This window comes from Pleurodeles waltl, chromosome 6, assembly GCF_031143425.1.
Source record: "Pleurodeles waltl isolate 20211129_DDA chromosome 6, aPleWal1.hap1.20221129, whole genome shotgun sequence".
NCBI classification, from domain to species: Eukaryota; Metazoa; Chordata; class Amphibia; order Caudata; family Salamandridae; genus Pleurodeles; species Pleurodeles waltl.
Genome location: NC_090445.1, coordinates 1,535,892,435 through 1,535,910,800, shown reverse-complemented (window position 1 = coordinate 1,535,910,800; position 18,366 = coordinate 1,535,892,435). Strand labels below are relative to the sequence as shown.

At 42.6% G+C, this 18,366-nt stretch overlaps 1 protein-coding gene across 1 annotated transcript in view; it reads left to right on the top strand.

Annotated features, from left to right (window-relative positions):
• The first annotated feature begins 417 nt into the window (after nucleotides 1-417).
• Nucleotides 418-18,366, top strand: part of KLHL17 (kelch like family member 17) — a 170,001-nt gene continuing 152,052 nt past the window's right edge. Inside the window, exon 1 of the mRNA XM_069241120.1 lies at nucleotides 418-591. Within this exon, the coding sequence (XP_069097221.1) occupies nucleotides 451-591 (141 nt within the window). The 5' untranslated portion in view covers nucleotides 418-450. The remainder of the gene's footprint in view (nucleotides 592-18,366) is intronic.

Sequence of the window (18,366 nt, the reverse complement as noted above, 5' to 3'; positions counted from 1 at the left end):
TCCTTCCACTAAGCCAGTCCATTTCATTTATTTGTATACAGCGCAAACTCGGCGTAAAAGTATTGCAGCGCTTTTCGCGAACTACCCCAAATTACGCATGGTCACGTTCACAAATAAGGGACGTTGAACCAACGCTGAAGTTTGAAACTGGCTTTAAATTCGGCAGTTATGCTCGTCACGCCACAACCGCTCCATTTGGCAAACCAACTTGTGTACCGAAAAGTAGTGAATATATATTACGCTCCTTTAATGCCGTTTGGATGGTTCTGCTGTCCACCAGAGCGCTCCCGATTGTGCTTAATCACGTCGTCGCCAGAACTCTGGCGGGCGCCTGGGAATCTGCAATCCGTCGTAATGGAAAAAACGCCTCGCTCGTCGACGTGAAACACAGAGTTGGTGTCTGTTCAAGGACCGGAAAAGGATTCGGCTGTTGTGTACAGAGAGCCTGCGATGCGTCCGCCGAGGGGAGGGGCTTTATTTAAACCCCCAGGAGTAAATGAAGCCATGCAAAAAATCTGTTCTGGTTATCGCTTACTTAACCCCCCTGGGGGCATCTTGCACGAGCCAGTCTTTGTGCCAGTCATGGAATGGGTAAGTGTTTGCAGAGTGGGTTGTGGGAGCTTCCCTTTGGACTTGACAGTTCAATAGTGGTTTGGGGACCGGGAGCCTTGCACAAGTTACCTTTTAATTTAGTTTTGCTCTACGATTGTACTCCAGTTTAATTAAACATTAATTGCCAACTTGTGCTAGGCCTCATCCAGGCACATTTTTCACTTTAAGAAGGGATTTCACCTGGCAGAGGTATTTTTGGCACATCACTTGCTTCCTGGCTCCTTAGATGAGCAGATTTATTGATGCCGTCTATAGTACCAACATGTTTTGGAGCATTTTGAGACACTGTTTAAACTTAGCGTGGCTCTCATCTTTTCAACGTCTTAATGGGAGTAGATGTCAAGTTGCCCATTTCAGTCGTGACATCTTTGGCCAACAAAATGTTGCATTCTGGGACTTGCAGTTTTACTTTTAACGTTGTAAGTATGAACTAAAAAACAGGACTCTATAAAGGTATCACACATGACATGATCACTAGCAAGCTATGAGTTTATAATGATATGCGCTAGAATGCATGAATAACTTGAATTTTGTTGAAAAAAATGAGTGTAAAACGATGTTGAAGTTAACATCTTTTTTCGCTAGCACTTTATTAGGGAGACCTTTGCATTTTAATTTTTCTTAATTTCATTTCGTTGTCTGTATTGAAAGCTTTATACAGCACTATCATGACTACTGCTACTGAGACCTAATCCTCTGTTTGGTGTAACCTAAATGTATCTCTGCTATCTAAACATGCAGCATCTCTATAAACGCAATGGATGCCTAAGCCTGTCAGACCCCTTTAAATTACTTGATAGCTCTGCTGTTACAGCTCTGAGACTGTGAAAATTGGGTAATATTTCACGTACCCATCCAAATGTTCTAAGTGATTCTGAGTCATAGTATATGATAAAGAAATTACGTGGACAGGAAAAGATGATGAAAGGTAGAAGTGAAATTGCACTCCGAGACAATTCGAACAGTTTATCTATGTTTTCTTAGTCAATTTTTCTTGAAAATTGCAGTGAATAAATACCATTCTCCCATTTTTAAAAATATTTCTTTGGGAGGACCCGTCCAACTGTCACTCGGTGTCAGAAAGGGCAAAGGTCAGGATGGAACTATTTACATACTTCATGTGTACCAGTTCTGGAAAGCAACTATGGTAATCTAGCCAATCTAGTTTCATATAGTGCTTTAAAATATGCTATTTGGCCGCATTATTTCCCCAATTATCTAGGGTGTTGTTCCTTCAGAAATACCCCTGAAGTGTTTCCGGGCTCGTTCACTTCATATGCTCAGTGCAATTTAGTTTGTTTTTTATGCTGCACCACTTTCAAAGTTCACCAGTCACCAACGCTTGGCGTGTGATGTGCAGAATAAAAACACATGCTTGGATTTTTAAATACATTGTAGAGCCCGGTATAGTAACGTAGTCGAATGTTACCCTCTGGTTGTCCTATGTTATAACTGCAACAAAGTTTATTCTTGAGTTTTGGCTCCTATCACACATACATTCAGTTGGAATGTGAGTAATTAATTTTGTTGTATAATTTACAGTTAATTGATAGTTCATACTATAAGTCACTGAAAGGCTCATGTTCTTTGATAGTCCCTTGTATTATTCAGTTCTTATAACGTGCTATGTGAACCACAGTCCAGCCACACTTGGAGTCTTAATCAAATTCCTGCCAGGCTTTTAGGCTAGACCTCTGAGCTGGTGGGAATTCTATGAGTGACACTCTGATGTCCGTGCACGGCGGTAATATTGTAGCACCGAGTGAATTTCCATTGAGATGTCACCCCATATGCGATTTCATTCGAGTTCTGCCTACTGCCAGCCCTGTACCAGGCTAACGACCCCTCCCCGTACGTGGCACAAGCACCTCAATCATGCCCTCAGATTTTAGTTAGCCGCTATATCCTTAGCACACTTAGGGTTGATTTTGTTAAAGACCCGCACCCAGCATTGTGTGTTTTCCTCTTACACTACGTTTGGTGTTGTGCATGCTGGTGCACACCCTCTTGTGTTTTCTCACTTTCTGAATATTGCATTCTTACGTGGACTTTAGGGCATTACATATTTTCATCCTTGTCCAGTGAGTATGCATCATTCACTCAGATTACCTGCTGTGTCTCTTTATGCACAGAAAGTGCTTGTTTCGAGAACATGTGCTGTTTTTCTCTCAACTGCTGATGTTGACAAAATTACTGATCTATGGTTGAGGAAGCCGAGAATGTGCCTGCCACTTTAAAAATGCATGACTTGTATACTGAGTTCGTTCCAAGCATACATTATCATTCCTGCGTCCATAGGATGACAACAAGTGAAATTTCTTGCAGCCAGCGGCGGCTGGGAAGTACGTTGAGCGTGGGGGCAGGAAATAGGTGGCAGGTGGGTGCATGCATGCAAGGTGAGTGGCAATAGAAAAAGAAATAGCCACTTATCTTGCTTGCTGCACAACATCCTTGCTCCTATCCATGTTCTGCTCTGTCTCCTCCAGGTTTCAGCAAATACAGCTAACCAATCCTGGTGCTGCTTTCAAGCTGGTAACCAGCATGAAAGCAGCGCCAGGATTGGAGGGATCGGCCGTTTACAGCTCTCTTAAGAGTACTGGAGGCTGTGCTTCGTCTAACCCAGCGGTCTTAAGACAGCTGGGTTAGAGAAGTCTAAAGTGCGCATGTCTGGATGACTGTCGCAAGACGGCCAGCCAAAGAAACATGCGCACTTTAAACCAATGCACAAGCAGCCCACCACTCCTCCCTGCTGCCACTCAGCAGGCCCCGCTCCGTCCTGACAGGACGGTTTGAGGAAAAAGAAAATGGTAATGAAATAACTGCATCACCATTTTTGTTTTCATCTCTGGTGGCATTTCAGTGGGGGTAACACTCCTCCGCTTTAATGGAGGAGCTGCCACTGGCTAATACCTTTTGCAAATATTTAAAAGGAGTTTTGTTTTTTTGGCCGGAAATTAACATTTCACAGGGAAGTGTTATTTTTTTCAAAGATCTGCAGGTAGGAGAACTGGTTTGAGGTGGTTTCATTCTCAGTTGCCTCTCTGCCCTTTTCTGCAGACACAGCCTTTGTGTGGGGTGATGCTCCTCACAGCAGGGTAGTCTGCAGCCTGAAGCACCAACAAACGAGGCACAAGGAGGTGTGAGCTATCTGCACCTAGCTATGAACAGCCACAAAGACATTGACCAAGAATGCATCCTGCATCCTTCTTGATATGCTTTCACTGTCTGGGAAAGCAACTTGAACCCTATCTTGTGCACAGGAACAGACCGGGGGCTTTCAAAATGGAACCCACAGACCTCCATCACTCTTCTTCAATTATAAGTACAACATATATATTACAGGGGCCACATACACAGCAGTGCACAGCATATACTTGGATGGAATTAGGTGAGAAAACAGGGTATAAATCTGACTGTGCTTTGGCAAGGCGGTCTCAGCCAGTGCTAAATAACAAAGTTTTGTGAATAAGTGGAAAAATCCCTTTGATTACCTCACTTTTTTTGTAAGATGTTGGAAAAAAAAATCTTTTTCAGTACCAACTCCCCTTGTGCAGCGTACAGACTCTGTACCAAGGTTCAGATACGCTATACTGTTCAAAAGCGCTGTCCTAGTTTTGGCAACAACAGACTAAGGCTTTAATGTTTAAGATGTATCTCTGAATCACACATTTAAGCTGTCTGCCCCGGATATGGAGCACTATGTATCAAGCTGTTTCTTTCTACAGTTTACATTCCTCAATTGCTTGCTCTCTCAGAAAGCTTTCTCTCTCTATATTCTACAAACCCTGTATGCAGATTTGATCTTGACTTGCTTCTGCTTGATTTCTCTTGTTTCTTTTTTTAGTGACCTTCTTCTTCCCTCCCATCTTTTACATACCTTCTATTTCTGAGGTATAGTCTCCTCTCAGTCTCATGTCTGTCTGCCTTAGTCTCTTTCTGTAATTTTGCAGATGACTGATACGTCATTTCAGAGATCACAGCCTTACCTCTTTAAAAACCCTATCCCTGAAACCTAACATTACCTAATCACCACCAGCCTATCTATCTCACCAATCATTCACCTGAAACCGCATAGTCCCCACTAATGATCACATCTAACTGATACTAATGTAATCTATCACAACTATATGTGTGCTATTTTTCTTTAAAGCACATGACTTATCGCAGTAGCCACTGGATTAACCACTAACCTTGGGTTCCGTTCTAGCGTGATACTCACTGTAAAGCACTTCAACGCATTGTCAGGGGTTGTAAGTGCTACAAAAATACAATCACAATTTTAGTATAATTGTAGAAGTGTCAATTAAGGTCTAAAGTTTATTTTTCCAGCAAAGTATTTATTGTCCTCCTGCAAGAGAGAAAGCTCTGCTGTGTCTCACAAGTGATCTCTAGATCTGCTATATTTTTCAAATTAGGATGTCTTAATCTGTCAGCACTGAGTGAGGGACAGCATAGGTGAGCAAGGGATGACCTTGCTGTCTGTGACAAGTGATCAATTGACTATTGCTCTCGTATTGGCCATATGGCAATCAAGACCATATCCTAGTGCTGACATTTCCCTGAATTGATCCCAGAAGAACAGTGAGAGCAAGCAGGCCTTTCTGTTTCCTCTCATTAAATTTACATTTACCCACATTGGCCAGAGTCTGAGAGAGTGTTGCAAGGGGGGACGCTGCGGTATTGACAAGAAAACATAAGGCAATACTGTCTCCAACAACTAAGTAAAGGATGTATTAAAAATTAGTGCAAACTGGCCTGCAAGTAATCAGTACATTTCCTGGTGAAATTGTGTCTTTTTTTTCAAAAGCTTGTACGTCGCAGGATTAGGAAGTTAAGGGTTAGGCAACACATTGAATGTAACAACTCTTCTTCAACATGTCAGGACAGTCACTTGAGATATATTTTGAAACAGTCAAGCTAAATGGAATAATTATCACTTGTGCTTAATTTGAGCAAGTGGTTGCTGATGGGCCTCACCAGCACTCATTGTTGGGGGTTTGTACTTATTTTTCCTCATTAGACATATTCGACATCGAACATGTATAAGAGAGGTAAAATGCACACACATGGGAAAGAACTAGGAAGAGAAAGACAGAAAAACCTTTGCAGAGGGAGAAGTCAAGAACCTGCACAAGTGGGATAAAAGGACAGGCAGTGTCTAATAGTGGATGGAAGATCCATGAGCTCAATTCAAGACTATGCAGCCTTGTCATTCAGTGTGCTGACACTTGAAAGCACTGGCCGCAAGTTTCTGAGCAGACTTTTAGGCATTCTATTACAAATTAAGCACTGATTAATACAGTCTGTGGTTACCCTTTAAGCCTGGAATGGCTGTGACTGTTTTGCACCAACATTTGGACACACCTTGATGAGATGTTAAGATCAGGGATAGTTTTGCTTCTTCCCAGTGAAATATATCAATACTCCAGAAGCACATTACTTTCCACTTCAAGTGTATTTTTTTATGGCAAAGGCTTCAAACATGCATGTAATTATTCACCTAAGCCAGAAATCCATTGATTGCCATTCTAGGCAAAGTATTACCGCAGAGACATAGTACGTGATGGCTCTAGACGTCCCAGGCTAAACCGCAGACAGGTTATTGAATGGGGTGCTTAAACGATCCTCTGGAAGTGTCCTCTTTATCGAGTTAAAATGGGCGATAAGAAATGACGATGCATATTCTGGCACACGCACATGTTTTTCTGTAGTCCCGCAGTTGTATTACAAATAGGCACTCTGCCCTGCTTGCACAAAGGTGCACCTTCACATTGTTGTTCCAGGTGCAAACAAGGGCACTGCGCCTTATTACCGATAACGGGCTTCTTCCAAGGCAGACGCACACAGCGCACTACTGATAATACAACAGGAGTGAAATCTGTAGTGTCTTTGATCTACATACAACAAAGCATGAAAGTTCCAGGATCTGCAAGATTGTCTCTTAAAGTATTACAGCATTTGATTAAGTGCCATCCGTGCCGTCCTGACTGAAATAAAGCAACGTCTCACCTGTAATATTAAACCTCATGTGCTGTACATGTGCCCATATTATCATGTAAATAGAGCCTAAAAACCAATACCAAATGAACCAGACGCCTACATTTTCCCCATCTCTAGGAATTTGCATGTATAATGTGGGACTTGCATGTCTGTATAAAACATTATTAGAAGGCACTAGTAATCTAATTAAATTACTGAGTCATTATCCATTTCACAGTGATTCAGTAATCTAATTGGATTACCATTGTTATTTAATAAATATATGTTTATACAAATATAGGCAAACTTGAGATATTGTCTTAGAGTGAAACACTTTGGAATACGTTAAGCGGGTGTAAAAGTGTCTTACGGTCAACGTGGCCCTGGTGTTTTTTGTCTGCTGTCCCGCGGGAAGTTTTAAAAATACAGTTATGTAGTACAAGATTCTTGCTTCTAATTTCTAAGTTGTCTGAATTCTGGAGGGCACCCCGAAAACTCCAACTGGTTGTGTGGAGTTATGAATCAAGTAATTAAAAAAAACAGGCATTGGCAGAGGCACTATGTCTCCCATTTCAATGATGTTTATCCCATCTATTAGTTATTCCAGTGGTTCCCAACCCATTGACTTCTGTGGGCCCCCACTTTATCATTACTGGAACCACCACTGAATCCTTATTGGAATCCAAGGACCCCCCAACTGTGTTATTACTGGAAGCTGGGGACCCTGGCCTAGGCATTGTCGATGATTTGAAACACAAAGCAAAACACATTATTTAATTTACAAATAAAAAAAAATAATAATAATAATTAGGACGGTTGGAGCTTTTCTATATTTAATTGAAGCCATACATCGTCCATACTTGATGCCCCTGCACTTCTCCCACAAATCAATCTGACAATACTAATTTCATTTTTAGCCTCCAATTACAAATTCCTTGACATTTACAGTACGTCTTACAATTTTCAGTTGCAGATGTGGCCACTTTAATTATATACACTTTGTTTATCTGTTGATAATATTTCATTTTCTAAGCCGTCATGGAACCCCTGAGAAGGCTTTGCGGACCCCCAGGGGTCCCAGGACCACAGATTGGGAAGCAATGAGCTGTTCTGGTATTTCCTGCTGATGCTTTTCTGAATCACCAAAAAGGAAAAAAAATGCTTGTTTGTCAAAGTGGAACAGCATTTGCACAAAAAAAGTGTGATGGTGAATAGTTGTTCATGCCTCTTATGCATTTGCATGTATGTATCATTGCACTGGAGTGGCCGAGCTATATCTACGAGCAAAGAAAAAAGCCTAGAACATGCAGGGGTTGGCAAAGAGAAAGGAGAACCTAGGGTGGGGGAGCAACAAGGAGAGCACAGGAATGGTCATTTGAGGGGAATAGTCAGTGCTTAATTTGTACATAAAAACGTGCCGGTGCTCAAAGCCCTCCTCTTAAACATGCGGCTGCTGCAATTAAATGTGGGAACACGAATACTGAGGCGGCGTAAACGTGAAGCCATCTTGGGCCTTTTCAATCTAAATAAAGCCACTCCCTGCCCCTTCAGCTCACTCTAGCAGCTTTCTGCTTTCTCCCCTTGTGACGCTTTTTCGGTTTTCACTTCCTCCGTCTTTCCCATATGTGTCTTTTGCTAGCAGGAAATGCTTGAGGCAGAAGAATAAGCCCCAGCCCTCAAAAATAAGTGCCGGTGCTCAGCACGGGAAACAACAAGCGCACATTAAGCACTGGGAATAGTACACAGGGGAGAGATGAAGCAAAAATGCACTCTCTTGGAAAAGTCAAAGAAACAAACATTGGAAAAGCCAGTCGCTCTTGCCTGTGCAAGAACGGTTTGTAATGAACACTAAACACCAAAGAAGTCAGTCTGGTAGTTTATTGGGGAAACAGGCACATGCCTTAACAGCTCAGGATCCTTCCCAGCTGTCACTAATACATTCTACATGAGTACATTCTCTCCCTTCTACACTAGAACTCCTCTTGCCCTTATGATGTGACCATGATGTATGCATACTGGATGTCACATCCCCTCTCTTTGCGTCACTAACAATAAAAATATTTATAATATATACAGCAATTTATAAAAAGCATATCTCAACATATTTGACTTGTATCACACTAACTAAGATAGTGTTAGATGGTTATACCACTTTGACTTTACCTAGGCATTTAATTAATACAAAATCATTAAACTTGGTGGGTAAAAGTACAGATCTCCCATCATGGGTAGACCTGATAGATTCCATTGCATTGGATCAAGGAACCGAAACATCCTTCTGCCCAATTGGCCTAGATTTAAAAACCTTATTGTCCAAATTTGTTACACCATTAATATCAGATGCCTCAAGTGTATTTAAACATTCATCCCACATCCAGTTATGTGTTTGAAATTGTCTTACATTATTCTGTCCCCATATTAGCACTTTATTACAGCTTGACATCCTACCAAACTGCCATCTTTTACCATTGCTCAACAATGCAGATCTTGCATTCACTTTTTTTTACTTGCAATGGTTCTGATAATTTGCTTTTCCCTTTCCAACCTTGTGACCTAGTTTGACTGTAACCTAATCTCCTGGTCCCAAATACACTTCTTTCACCCCATGCTTCCTATTATAATACTACATGTACATATCTTGTGATGTCTGTAAATTTCTTCTCACAACTGAGGCTGATTATTTACTACATAACTTTAAACTCATCCCGCCCCCTTAGTATCCTGAAGTGGCTATATCCTGTTACTTGTGGATGTTGTGCTATACGCCCAGACAGTTTTACTCACTTCTGTCTCCCAAACCTTGCCTGCATAGATGGCTGCTTGCTCCCTCCCCAATAACACCCTGTTAAAATGCTCTACAACTCTGTTACCCACCTGTCGGTAAATCGGTGTATGTTTTTCTTCAAAACCTTTCATGGCAAAAAAAAAAATCCAATTTTCTCTGCAGTAAATTGTGGCCCATTATCACTCAAAATAGATTTAGGAATCCCTTCCCGAAAAATTTCCCTAAAAAGGAATTATGTTGCTAGCATTCACGACTCTGTTAACTCATACTCCGGCCACTTAGAATAATGGTCGTTAATAGCAATTAAATATCTGGGTACTCCCCACACATCCAATCTTGGTCCTAGAACAGCTGTACTCCGGTCTTCCCACAGGTTTTCTGGGCATCTCCTGTCACCTAAGGGAGGGCGAAACATAGTTGCCCCTTGTCTGAATTTACACAAATTTGGCACTTCCGAGCAATTTGCTCTGCATCTACATCGACACCTGGCCAGCAGTACAATGATTTCCCTTTCTTCTTGAATTTTACAATTCCCAGGTGCCCATCATCACTTTTTCCCAAAATGTATTCCTCAGACTTTTTGGGGGCTATACTCTATCTCCTCTAAGAATATGCCCTGTTCCATTTAGGGAAAATTCATCCTTAATTTCCCATAATGTCCTACACCCTTCTGCAACTTGTTTTTTTCTGAACAGCCATTGGTAATATAAGCTTTGACTATAGGTAAATCTTCATCCTTCTTGTAACACGTTTCCCATTCCTCGTTCGATATGGCCTTATTTTCCTCACCAACCACTCCTAAACTATACTCATCCCAAGTATTCTCAATGTCTCCATATTCCAGGCAAGTATTGTACAACATAAACAAAATCGAAACTCTGAGTGTCATCCTTGCTGTCTGCGACGTGGCCCTTGCTACTTCCTTGGGCGTAAGGACCTTCACAAGAGGTTTGTGATCAGTATGCAGTTTGAAGCTGGTCCCGCACAAATATTGCCTAAACCTCTGTGACACCCACACTGCAACAAGCATTTCCTTCTCTATTACGGGGAACTTTTCTTCTGCTGGAGATAAAGAGCGGGAGGCATATGCTACTGTGTTTTCTTCTCCTGTTTTTGAGATTTGTGTCAAAACCACCCCAGTCCCTTACCACTGGCATCAGTAGTAACTACACTACAACCTCCAATTTCAAACACTCATAAAGAAATAGCAGCGCATAAATAATGCTAATGTTTTCAAAATCTTTCTTCTGCTCCTCATCCCACTTAAAAACTTGTTTGGCCTTCAGCAACTGTCACAGACCATGGGTTTTGAAGGCAAAATGTTTTTTTTTTTTTTTTTTTTTTTTACAGATTTAGCATAAAATTCAGCAAGGCCCAGGAACGATCTGACTTCGTCCTTGGATGAGGGAGCAGGAGCCCTGTTGATAGGCTCAATAATCTTTTTCTTTGTGATATGCCATCTCTGCCTACTTCATGTCCTAAACAAGATACAGATGCTAAGGCAAACATACATTTAGTTATCTCCGTAGTAAGCGCTTTCCCAGCTCACTTCTCCGGCACCAAGTTTACCCTAAATATATTGTTCATGCCTGTCTCTACCCATTATCAATATATCATCTTGAAAATTTGTCACCCCTTGGACACCCTTAAACAACTTGTGCATTAGCCGTTGGAAGACTGCTGCTCCTGACGCTAGGCCAAACAGCATGCACACAAATATATAGCAACCGAAGGGAGTGATAAAAGATGTTAGCTCTCTGCTGGAGGGTTGTAATACAATCTGGTAGAGACCAAGGTCAGGTCAATGTTGGAAAACCATTTGCAGTCTGTAGATTGAGAAACAATTTCATCAGTTTTCAGAAGAGGAAAACTATCCTAAACAATGTTCTTGTTTAATTCCCTAAGGTCAACACATAGGGCCTTATTACAAACCTGGTGGTCATGTGACTGGCAGGTTCACAGTGACTGTCAGACTGCCGCCAAAGGGGTGGTCCGACCGCTTCATTATGATCGCAGCGGTTGTGCCACAGTTGGACCACCAGCACTGCCAGGTTTCGGCGTCCCGACGGGCTGGTGGTCCTAATCCACCAGGGCAGCGCTGCCCTTGGGATTATGATCCTGTTCTCCACCAGCAATTTCATGGCAGTTGCACCGCCATGAAAAAGCTGGTGGAGAAGGGGTGCAGGGGCAGTGCAGAGGCCCCCCTGGCCAGCCCTATCGCAATATTTACTGTCTGTTTTGCAGACAGTGAACATCGCAACAGGTGCTGGTGCTCCCTAAGCACTACAGCGTTTCAGCCGGCTCAATTATGAGCCGGCTCATAATGCTTTAGGCCGTTTCCCGCTGGGCCAGCGGGAACATTGTAATGGGCCAGGTGGGGAGTTGGCCACAATGGCGCCAACATCCCTGTCGGAATTTCGGCAAGCGGGCTTTTCCATCCGCTGAAAACGTAATTAAGCCCATAGTCTGATGTTGCTATTGGATTTACTAGCTACCATTACCGAAGCCAACCATTTAGCATTATCCGCGGGCTCGATAATACCCTTCCTCTCCAGATTGTCAAGATATTCCATGACACTGTTCCTAGTGCTAAACAGTATCCTAGCCTTGTGGCTAATGGATATAGCTCCCTCTTTTAGTACAACTTTGTGTGAACCCCTTCAATTTCCCTTCTTTGACTGAGAATATGGTATGGAATCGTTTGAACAACTCTTCTTGTATGTTGACTATGGGTTCCCCTAACAGCATTACTTGGTCACTACTGTTGGGATCAAGATTGATGCCTAATTTTCCCTGGTCTATCCACCCTAGTAAAGAAGGGCATTTTCAGCTACATATAATTTGCCTTGGGGTTCTCTCCCTTTAAATCTGAATGTGGCAGGTTTGTACCCAACCATGGGAATTTTTTCCCCCCTGAAGGTGAAAGGATGCACATCAAATGGGTTCCATTCTTCACCCAATACACTAGAAAATGTATCATTCCACACAGAACGTTGAACAGTAGTATAAGGGAAACCGGAGTCTGCAATAATTTGTAAGTCAACATCCCCCCCCCCACCCACACCCCCCAGGAGTTATATTGCATACCGGATTTTCCTTCAGTCCATCTCTCACATCTAATACAGTATGATTTACATTAAAATGCTGTAGTCACTTTGTGAACCACTTTCGCTCGATTGTTCCTCTTCATCGTTTCCCTTCACACAGTTGACAGAATACTCACCCCCCCCCGTCTTCCTTTTTCTACATATCTTGTCAAAATGCCCGAAAATGCTGCAGAATGAACGCTTAGCTTAAATAACTGGACAATTCTTGTCCCTGGCTATGTGCCCTTTGTTCCTGCATCTGAAACCTGTGAATCGTCTATCATCATATGCACCTTTTCCACTTTGTTCACTTCCCTGCATTACCTTTCCTCCCTGTGTTTCATGATTTTAATTGTTCTCCTTAACCTTCGTTATTGTACACACAGACTCCTGTTGAACTTTTCCTCCATTCTTAAATGCAGCTTTTGCCCACCTCTTGGATAATTTCCCCTTTTTTACAATTTCAATAATTTAATTCAGTGGTGCTTATCCACACACCCACAACTTTTCTTGTATGCTGCTTTTATTACAGTGCATCACAATTTGGTCCCTCAATCATAATGCAAAGCATCAAATTTACGTGTAAATGCCAATTCTTTTATGTTGGCTACATAATCCTCAATCGATTCAGATTAGGTTGTTTACACTGGAAGAAGTTGAACCTCTCTATGGCTACACATACTGTTTGTCGATAATAAGCATCTAAACCCTCAAGGGCTTCCTTAAATACATCTGTACTCCCCTCCGGTCTCGTTTTTTTTTTGTTTTCATTTGGTTTGGCCTTCTGGACCTAAATTGTGTAGTAGAGTTCTTTTTTTCCTTCTAGAAGAAACATTTTCGTCATTCTTCTCTTCAGTAGCTGCTATATAATTTTGAACGTATTCTTTCCAATCAGACCACTTCATCAGTGGTTCTCCTGCCTTAGAGAGAAATGGCACTGGAGGTGTCAACCCATTGCAATATGTGCTCCTGTTGCTCATAGAGCTACAGCTGACCGGTAGACTTGAAACTGTCAGTTTTCACTCCTCCTTCATCTCTGCCTGTTCCCCCAAAATGCAGAAGTGTTCTGGTCCAGCTCGTCAAAATAATCACAGCTGTGGGGGTGGGGGGGCAGAAATCTTTTTGTTGAAGCACACAACATCTACCCAATCAAAACATGTACTCCTGTCTCCCAACCTGTGGACAGGGGTAAAACTTTACTCTCTAGTGATGATCACATAATTGTCTGGGGACTCCTGCACTGTCAAGGCAGACCATAAAAAAGGCCACAGAAGCCAAATATCTTTCTCCTTAATGGAAGCTCACGGAAAGCTGGCTGCTGGAGACAGTGGCGTAGCGTGGGTTGTCAGCACCCGGGGCAAGGCAAGTAATTTGCGTGAGTGAGCCAGGCAGGGGCAGAGAGCTGCGAGTGCGAGCGCGCCCCCCCCAGATGTTGCGCCCGGTGCGGCCGCCCCCCCCGCACCCGCCACGCTACGCCACTGACTGGAGATCCCTTCCCCCATTTAACCTTCTTTTGACTGCCCAAACGATTTTGGAAATGTACAGAATTTCCTTTTTAATATTTGATTGCTGTACCCTCCTGAAACCTGAGTGATTGATGTTCCTAAACAACCACAAATGGTTTATTAGATAATGGCAAGACGAGAATGAAAATTTATCCCATTTTCTCTGGTTTCACATTTTCGAAATTCATTCACTAGATGGTTATCTATTTCTCACATTTTTACACCAAAGATCTATGCTTTGCTTTTATTCCAGGCACATGGGGGTAGAGCATAGGTGGCATGCAGAGGCCACATGAAAGCTTGGCTTGTTTCAGGTTTGAGGATCTAATAGTACCTCAAGCGGAGCGACAGCTGGCATCTTGATCGAGCTGTCAGTGGCTCACCATCTTCTAGGTCACACAAATGCAAAAAACATGAAGGGAAATTTTTAGAGTGTATCATTCAAAAACACTTATAAGTAGATAAATCAATGAAATAGCTTCTTTTCTGGCAAAAACTGCTGGGTTGCTTGCTGCCCTAAGCAGGGCAGAACAATCATGCTAAATCTCAATTTTCCCTTCACCAGAAGCAATGTGCTGCCTCAAACTACTACAGGCACACCCACTGCAAACCTTCACCAAAGCCACCTGATGCTTGCCCTCAACATAGGGCCCGTGCCACCATCGGGGTGGCTTTGACTGCCCCTACTTTGAGCCTGAGTCCCTTCAGGTGCATCTATTATTTGCCGACTGAGGATTCCTCGCAGTTGCCATTGCAGAAACCTATTTAGGACTCTTCTGCTGACACTTTAGACTGTACTTACTTTCTGCTGGAGAAGATTGGGCAGCTGCTGCTTGAGCTATACTCAAGTGTGAGTGTGAAATGTGCGCTGCTGCTGTCTGCAGTACATTTGTTGTATGTGAGAGAAGCTTGCACTGCTCCTTCCTGCACTACACCGTTTCAGTGTTTGTGTCTGTGGGGAAAAGTCTTGCGGTGCTGCAGCTTGCCTGATCGCTCTCTTTCTTGTGTATCCTCTAATCATGTATTGCTGCTACCCATGCTTTGCTTTTTTGTGAGTGGAGGAAACATGCATTACTTCTGCATGCGCCCAGACTGTTGTGAATGAAGTTTGCTCTGCAACTATGTGCAGTTTATGTGACTTGTTTATGTGCCTAGGAGGAAATCTGGCACTGCTCATGCTTGGTGTGTTCTGACTGGTGGTGATTGTACTGTTGATTATGGGTATTTTTCAGCAAATGGGGACTCTGTTAAGTATACGAAGAATACTGATGCTTTTAATACAGTAGTGGGTCTGAAAATATACACTCTTTAAATAATCTGGCATTAAGTGAATACAGTAGTATGACCAGGGTATGTAAGCTGAATAATATCTGTCTCCTCTAAATCAAATAATGTCATTAATTATGTCACTTGCCCACAACAGAAGGACTAAATTACTTGGGATTGTCTACAGAAGGAAGAAGAGAGGATAAACAAATGTTAAAATAACACATCTAAATTCATCCTCAACACCTCTAACTCAGTGTATATAAACAATGACTTTTCATCTTCATATTTCTTTGAGATTTTCCTTGTACAGTTCAAGCATGTTGTGTTATGTGGATTTGTAGAGCATGGCTAATCACCTGTGAGGGTAGCCTGGTGCTGAGTAGGGCAGGCCTGAGGGGGAGGAGGAGATCATGCCCATTTCGTCTGGAAGAGCCATGTCTTAAGGTTCCTTTGAAAGTCCGTGAGGGAATGAGAGGTTCTGAGATGCTGCAGGAGGTCGTTCCAGGTCTTGGCTGCGAGGTATGAGAAGGAACGTCCTCCGCTTCTGGTCTTTTTGATGTGACAGAGCTGTGCTCTTGCCTGGGATGTAAATGGAAGGTGTCAGGTGGGTTGGTAGAAGCTGAGGCGGTGGTTGAGTTATGCTAGGCCAGTGTTGTGGAGAGCTTTGTATGCGTGGGTGAGTAGCTTGAACTTGCATCTTTCCTGTACTGGAGCCAGTGGAGACTGTTGAGGTGTGGAGAGATGTGGTTATTATGTGGGATGAGTCTGGCAACGGCATTCTGAGAGGTTTGGAGTCAAGAGTTAGAGCATGGGCTGGGATTCTGAAGTAAAGGATGTTTTGTGATAAGAGCCTGAGTGACTACTCGTCTGGTGTTAAGTGGGGTCCACTTGAAAACCTTGTGTAGCATTCGAGGGATGTAGAAGCATGGTGAGGCAACAGCATTGATCTGTCTTCTCATGGAGAAGTTGGTGTCCAGGATGATCCCAAGGTTCTTGGCATGGTCTGCAAGGGTGGGTGGAGGGGGCATTAGAGGGCCTCCAAGAAGTGTCCTGGGGAGGGGCTGTTGGTGAAGATAAGAACTGCTGTTTTATCTGACCTGAGCTGGAGGCAGTTGTTTTTCATCCAGGCAGTGACTTCACTCATGCAGGTAGTGAAGTTTGCTTTGGCTGTATTGGTTGAGTCAATTAGGGAGAGAATGAGCTGTGTGCCATTGGCATAGGACACTATGTTGATGCCATAGACTCTGACGATGTCCACTAGGGGCATCTTGTAGACATTGAAGAGTGTTGGGCTGAGCAACGATCCTTGAAGGACTCTGCTTATTAGTTTCTTGGGTTCTCCAGGGTAGGGGGAAGTCTAACTTGGTGAGATCTGTCAGTGAGGAAGGAAGATATCCACATGAGTACCGGTCCACAGACACCCAAGTGCAGAAGCTTTCTGATGAGTGAGCCGTGGGAGGCCTTATTAAAAGCTGCGGAGGGGTCGAGGAGGGTGAGTGCAGCCATTTCTTCTTGGTCGAGGATGCTTCTGATGTCCTCGGTGGCCGCAATGAGGGCTGTGTTTGTGCTGTGGTTGGTGCAAAAGCCAGATTGAGAGCTGTCTAGGAGTTGGTGGAGTTCTAGGTTGTCTGCAAGTTGAATATTGATGGCTTTCTTCATGACTTTTGCTGCAAGAGGCAGGAGCGAGATGGGTCTGTAGCTACTGGGAGTGTTTGGGCCCTCTGTTGGTTTCATCAATAGGACATTGACTACTGCATTTTTCCAGCAAGACTGGCAGGTGGCAGTCGTTAGGGAAGTGTTTATTATTGAAGTGAGCATGGGCGAAATGATGGATCTTCCAAGACTATATATGAAGCAGGGGCATGGGTCTGAGGGGGCTCCTGAGTGGATGGTTTTCTTAAGGGCAGTGGTGTCTTCTTTCAGTTGCTTAGCTTCTGTTTGCCGATGAGGGAGGTCGCCTGCTAGTTGTCTGCTTCACCACCACAGTGGCTCAATTCAGCCAGTGCTAGAAGCCCATGTTCAGATTTAGACTGCTAGGTATATAACTCAAAATTGCTAGAGAGTGTGAGTGATTGACATTTTTACCTACTACTAGACTAACTTGGTCAAAAACCTATTTCCAGAATGATTTAACCCTAATAAATTTAAACAAAATATAGATAACGATACCTCAAGACTTTAACCACACCCCTAATAGATAAGAGATTTTCTCAACAGTAGTTTAATACTGGTGTCCAGTAATTGCAAATAATACTCTTGTGTTGGTCATATCTATGGATCATGTGAACAGCACTGCTAACGATTGAATTCCAAGAGTGATTCCATATCCCATTCTTCATATCCATATTAAGCTCCTGCTCCGCTTCCTCTAACATGTAGCATGCCATACAAGGGTGAAAAGTTCTTTGAGGCCATTATATTAATACCTGTAGCAGCTAAAATAATGACAGATTCCCTTGAATGGACTTGTAGTCTCCACAACACCTCATCACTTTTTCGGAAAACTGCTTCATGTATCCAGGTCTTCTATTATATTTTATCTTCTAATTATACTTTAGATAATCAAATGACAACAAAGCATTTACCAGACCAAACCTAATTTGTCATAAGGAAAAAATACTGCATTAATCAAACTTTACTATTTTAAGGCAGTTATTTTCTAGTTTCATTGCCAATTACGTCATAATAATCCCTTTCTTTGAAATAAATAGTTGTTTTAGGGATCCTTGGAGTATTCTGCCACGCACCACAAGTATGCAATACAGTTGGAAGGCTCTGTTTCATTCCCGACTTGCTCTTGATAGATAAGAAGCATGGATAAAGCCATTAGGTTGCACATTTGAAAGGTATTAGCAGACATTTTGGCTTTGCCAATGGTTGATGCTGATGCTAAACCGCATCAGCAAAAAAAAGCCAAAATCTGTCCGCTTAATTACATATGCAAGCTCATACATTGTGATACGGTGGCCAGTTTGCTTTTGGCCACAGCATAATGATGTAGGTACGCTTGCGAATATGTCAAGAAACCGGTGGCCATTTTATTTATTTATATATATATATATATATATATATATATATATATATATAATATTTTTTTTTCAACAAAATGGGATTACTGGGTTATCTTCGA